Genomic DNA, 5,488 nt, shown 5'->3' on the forward strand with positions numbered 1-5,488 from the left:
TTTTATGAAAGGCTAGCTGTTCTCATCCCATGTACTGAGAACTAAGCAAGGATGAATTTAGAAGAACTGGAATGACCCTCAACGGGGTTGTACCATTACAACTCCCCTGCAGTCTATGAAGTTGTGTGAAATCTTAAAAGTGGCTGCTTCCAAAAGCAAGATCAGCAGGACCAAATAGGATTTTTACTTTCTTTTTTTAAATTTATTTATTTATTTTTTAAATATTTTTATTTATTTATTTGAGAGCGAGAGACAGAAAGAGAGAGAGAGGGAGAGAGAGAGAGAGAGAGAGAGAGAATGGGCGCGCCAGGGCCTCCAGCCACTGCAAACAAACTCCAGACACGTGCGCCCCCTTGTGCATCTGGCTAATGTGGGTCCTGGGGAATCACGCCTCGAACTGGGGTCCTTAGGCTTCACAGGCAAGTGCTTAACCGCTAAGCCATCTCTCCAGCCCTTTACTTTCTTTTTAGAAAAATATTACAGGTGGGCCAGACATGGTGGCATATACATCTTTAATCCCAGCACTTGGGAGGCAGAGATAAAAGGATTGTTGTGAGGTTGGAGCCAGCCTGGGACTACAGAGTGAATTCCAAGTCAGATTAGGATAGAGACTTCTGCGTAAGGTAGTGGCATAGCAGCCACACCAAAGCAGCCTAGGGAGGGAAATAAGCAGAAAAGCAGCAAAATATACTCCTCTATGGAAAAGGGAAGGGGTATAAGTTATTATTAATCACAGCAGAGAAGCAGAAGAGATCAAGATATTCCAGAAAGAAGGAAACCACCAGCCGCCGGTGACTTACACCTTTAATCCCAGCACATGGGAGGCAGAGGTAGGAGGATCACTGTGAGTTTGAGGCCACCCTGACACTACATAGTGAGTTTCAGGTCAGCCTGGGCTAGAGAGAGACCCTACCTTGAAAAAAAGAAAAAAAGAGGAAACCAACCACCAACCAGACTCCTGCTGAAGTTTCTCCTGGCAAAGTCAAAAAACCTGAAGAAGACGGACCCTTCGGCCGTAAGGATGATCAGGGACATCCTGCTGTTTGGGACGTTCCTGATGAACGCCGGGGCTGTGCTCAGCTTTAAACTGAAAAAGAAAGACACGCAGGGCTTTGGGGAGGAGTCAAGGGAACCCAGCACAGGTGACAATATCCGGGAGTTCTTACTGAGCCTCAGGTACTTCCGCATTTTCATCGCCCTGTGGAACGTCTTCATGATGTTCTGCATGATCGTGCTGTTTGGCTCTTGAGCTCCACACATGGAAGCCAGAACTCACCTTTTCAGATGTTGAGGCTCCACTTCTCCAATGCTGATGATTTCAAGAATGTTTATGAAAAGAAAACCAGAGACCTTCCTGGAAAACCTGAGCTCGTGGTGGGTTGAAAACTTCACCAAGATGTTATAGTTTCCTGCCACACCACTGTGTTCAGAGATGGCGCTGCTTCACTCTAGGAACTGGAATGTCTGTGCATTGGGTTTCAGAATGTTTTCTATAAGAGGCTGTGAAAACTGACATTCCCTAGAAAAAATGAATATATACAGATTGTTCCATTGTATTGGTATCCCCTTCTGCCCAGCTTTCACAAGAATCTGTTTTTAGATCTTTCATGGTGGAATTCTGATAACTCTTTTTGCTTAGTACATATAGACTAGCTTTGGACTTTTAATCATCCCTCAAAGCTCATTTATATCTGGGGATCAGCACCTCAGGGCTAGTTTGGAACCGTTTGGGGCCAATCTTGGGAGCCGTGTTTTCAAATTTTTCATTTGCCTGACACAGTTCACTCAGCCACTTGTCGACTTGTCTGTTGTCCTAGGGACACCTATCTTCCTGTTTAGACACTAAGCTTAGTAAGGGCAGAACTGAACTGCTGAGGTGTTAGAGCTCTGGGCAGAGGACCTGGGGGAGTTGGCAGGGGTGGGTAGGGTGTTAGGAAGTAGTGTGCTTTGTTTTCAGGCCCTTTGTTAAATAAAATGACTGTGCTTTAAAAAAAAAAAAAAAAAAACAAAAAAAACCCTGAAGAAGACCGCAGGGACCAGCTGAACAGCTGCAGAAGGAGAACACAAATGGGCCCAGATGAGCAGATCCCGTACACCTCCAGACACCTTGCGCCTCCCATCCCCGAATGTCAGAGAACTCATTCATCCCCAGCCTCAGGGCCCATCAGAGCAGCAGCTCCACAGCACAATAGACAGGGATCAAGGTGGGCGCTCAGCATTGGTAAGACTGGAAGCCACCCTGAAAGGTGACAGGGCTTACTTACACAAAGACAGGTACATAAGCCTGCTCTGGAAGTGCTAATCTCTCTTTCCATGGCAGGGCAGGTTATGAGGTACACAGTCTTGGTTGGCTTTACCATTCTAAAATAAGCTGTATTTTGGTGTTGACTATTGTTGCCTTTGATGTTCCCCGATCATTTTTTTCTTTTGTCATTGTTGGGGGCAGGGTCTCACTCAGCCCCAGACTGACCAGGAACCCATTTCAGACCAGAAATCTCAGCCTCCCTGTTGACAGGATTAAGGGTGTGGGGCAACGAACACCCTTAGGGACTTTGGCTTTATTAGATTATCTGTTTGTTTTAATCCCCAGTACTGCTTAAACGCTCTGTGCTGGTTTGGACTAAATGTGTATACTGCTCAGTTCAGTTTTAGAATTTGCCAGTAAATTGCTCCACTCAGTATATTAAAATACTTGAATGGGGGCTGGAGAGATGGCTTAGCGGTTAAGCGCTTGCCTGTGAAGCCTAAGGACCCCGGTTTGAGGCTCGGTTCCCCAGGTCCCACGTTAGCCAGATGCACAAGGGGGCGCACGCGTCTGGAGTTCGTTTGCAGAGGCTGGAAGCCCTGGCGCGCCCATTCTCTCTCTCTCCCTCTATCTGTCTTTCTCTCTGTGTCCGTCGCTCTCAAATAAATAAATAATTAAAAAAAAAAAATACTTGAATGGGACAGCGCCTGCGCGCTGCGAAGCCGGCCAGAAGCGACGGGGTGGGACGGGGACAGGTGAACTTGGGTTCGTCTTCGTTCCCTCGCGCCGCCGGACACCGGGCAGGCCCGGGCACCATGAAGATCTGGACGTCCGAGCACGTTTTTGACCACCCATGGGAAACCGTTACTACCGCTGCCATGCAGAAATACCCAAACCCGATGAAGCCCAGCGTGGTTGGCGTTGATGTGCTCCACCGACCTGTAGATCCTTCTGGAAAGCTGCACAGCCACAGGCTCCTCAGCACCGAGTGGGGCCTGCCCTCCATTGCGAAGTCTCTCATTGGTGCAGAAAGAACCAAGACGTATGCGCAGGAGCACTCTGTGGTTGACCCTGTGAGGAAGACAATGGAGCTGAGGTCTACCAACATTTCATTCACTAATATGGTTTCCGTAGGCGAGAGACTTACATACAAGCCACATCCTCAGGACCCAGAAAAGACTGTTTTGACCCAGGAAGCCGTGATCACTGTGAAAGGCGTCAACTTGAGCAGCTCCCTCGAAGGACTGATGGCCAGCACCGTGTCTTCCAAGGCGAGGAAAGGCCGAGAAGCAGTGGAGTGGGGCATCCGTAAGTTAAACGCCGAGGTTGAAGCACTGACCGCTTCGGCACGAGGAAGCATAAGGGCGCCCATAGCGGCGGCTGCGCTGGGCGAGGAGTGACCGCGAGAGTGGGGGCGCAGCGGCCAGTCCCCGGGCTCTCCAAGCTGACAGCATATTTATTTGTTATTTAAAAAAATACAGGTATTTTAGGTAGAATTTTTTTGTTTGTTTACATGAGGTGGGGTAAGGCTGTGACTTGATGAAGATAAAGAGATGTGGGGTTTTGAAATCAAAAGGGTCATTCATGTGAGGCTAGTGTGGCTTGAAGCGACTGATTTTGAGGGCCATGGCGCTCATGTGAACAATTAACAGCTTTTCTAAAGTACTTGTAAGAAATCGATACCGATCTTGAGTCTCCAGGAGGTACTTTGCAGGCGCTGGCACTCTGCCTGGCTGTGGACCAAGCTCATGATGAAGCAGGCCCCCCTCTGTCCACACAGTGGCCTTACTGCCATAGCTAGAATGGCATGTGTGAGGAGAACTTGTGTAGTTTCAGATGACAGGTTGTATAAAATAACTTGCTCTGCTAAGAACCATGGTATTTTGATTTGGTACTTAAGTGATATTTTTGGAGTGTAAATTAGCATTAACGTATATATGACTCCAACAAAAAACATTTTGTTGTATTAAAGAGTACTGTATTGATTTACCAAAGTTTTGTAACTTAGTAAAATTCTCACCTTTCTTGGACTTGCCCTTGTTCACTGAGCACGCTGCCGGGGTGGGGGCGTGGCACCCAGAAAACGAAGTCCTTCCAGGAGTGGGTTCCGCGGCGGAGCTGCGCTCGTTCTTGCTGCCTTCACGTGCTCCGTAGAAAGTCGAGCCGTGTGTCGCAGCCAGGCACGTGTGCTTCAGTTAAGGCAATGTGATTACTTTTTTGAGGTAATTGACCACAAAGTATCACATGCGAACTATGTCATGTGAGATTGCTTGACGCAGTCTTGATTCAAAGCCAGGTCCCCCTGGTGATGGTGTCCCCACGGGTGTGTGGCTGGGAGGACACAGCAGTGGGGTAGGGGAACCCCAGCAAGAGCTGCAGTCCAGGTTCTCCGCGCTACAAAGTACAAATCCAGAAAACGTGTCTGTTCCACTTTCAAGCGCCAGACCATTCTGAGAGAGATCTCTGAGACTAGGGTTGTATCTTTTTGGCAAAAGGTGATTGGTTCTCACCTTTATTTCACAGTGCTTAATGTAACCAATCTCAGGTGGGTTTTCCTACTAGATCCTAGTTAATATGTATACATAAGGCCAGAAAAAGTATTACTAAATTTAATTTGTGGTTTTCTTAAAATATTACTTAAAGAATCTAAGAGGGTGGGAATCTTTGGCTAGTTATAAAAGCAGATTAAAACCAATGGAGTTTCTGAGGGTTTTTGTTTTTGGGGTGTGTGGGGTTTTTTTTTGTAAGTGAAGATGGTTTTTATAAATGAAATGCCATTGCATCTTAACAACATTGCCAAATATTGTACAAAAAGTGACTTGTATAATTTTGTGTTCTGAAATGAATATTTCTGGAAAAGTCCTATGCGGTTTTTTTTTACTTTGATGTAGCGATGAAATTCTGTAAGCTGGTAAAATATAAATACACAAACAAACTCACTGAAGATTTCAAATTACCCTGGAATAAATGTTAGTCAATGCAGCCTTGAGCATCTTAACCCTATTTAAGTGAACTTACATGAATTTAAAACCTTTGTGGTTAATAAAAACTTAATTTCTCTATGAAAAAAAAAATACTTGAATGGCAGGCAAACTCTACTCCTGGGTCACTTCTGCCGTTTTTTTGGAGTATAAGAGCTACACTTGGTACCTTAAATTCCCATCCTGAAGATATATAAAGTCGAATTTACACGTCTAAGAACACTGCAGATAATCAGAAAACCCACATATCAAATGCAAAACC

The 5,488-nt window shown here is 46.0% G+C and overlaps 2 protein-coding genes across 3 annotated transcripts; both read left to right on the forward strand.

Moving 5' to 3' along the window:
- Window positions 1-1,006: 1,006 nt before the first annotated feature.
- Window positions 1,007-1,279, forward strand: LOC123458833 (small integral membrane protein 7-like). The gene has a single exon (XM_045144524.1). It carries the CDS (start codon window positions 1,022-1,024, stop codon window positions 1,247-1,249), a length of 228 nt encoding a protein of 75 aa, XP_045000459.1. The 5' UTR covers window positions 1,007-1,021; the 3' UTR covers window positions 1,250-1,279.
- A 1,675-nt stretch (window positions 1,280-2,954) lies between these two features.
- On the forward strand, window positions 2,955-3,731 carry LOC123458768 (PRELI domain containing protein 3B-like). 2 transcript variants are annotated; one of them, XM_045144065.1, is made up of 2 exons: window positions 2,955-3,257; window positions 3,342-3,731. In XM_045144065.1, the coding sequence occupies exons 1-2, from the start codon at window positions 3,061-3,063 to the stop codon at window positions 3,643-3,645; spliced, it is 501 nt and encodes a 166-aa protein (XP_045000000.1). In that variant the 5' UTR covers window positions 2,955-3,060; the 3' UTR covers window positions 3,646-3,731. The 2 variants fall into 2 exon arrangements, with proteins under 2 accessions (XP_045000000.1, XP_044999999.1); XM_045144064.1 differs by having other exon boundaries at window positions 2,955-3,731.
- The last annotated feature ends 1,757 nt before the right edge of the window (window positions 3,732-5,488 follow it).

The sequence above is a fragment of the Jaculus jaculus genome, chromosome 2 (genome assembly GCF_020740685.1).
Source record: "Jaculus jaculus isolate mJacJac1 chromosome 2, mJacJac1.mat.Y.cur, whole genome shotgun sequence".
NCBI lineage: Eukaryota > Metazoa > Chordata > Mammalia > Rodentia > Dipodidae > Jaculus > Jaculus jaculus.

Coding starts and splice junctions, on each gene's coding strand:
- LOC123458833 (XM_045144524.1), top strand. CDS start 1,022: ATGATCAGGGACATCCTGCTGTTTGGGACGTTCCTGATGAACGCCGGG.
- LOC123458768 (XM_045144064.1), top strand. CDS start 3,061: ATGAAGATCTGGACGTCCGAGCACGTTTTTGACCACCCATGGGAAACC.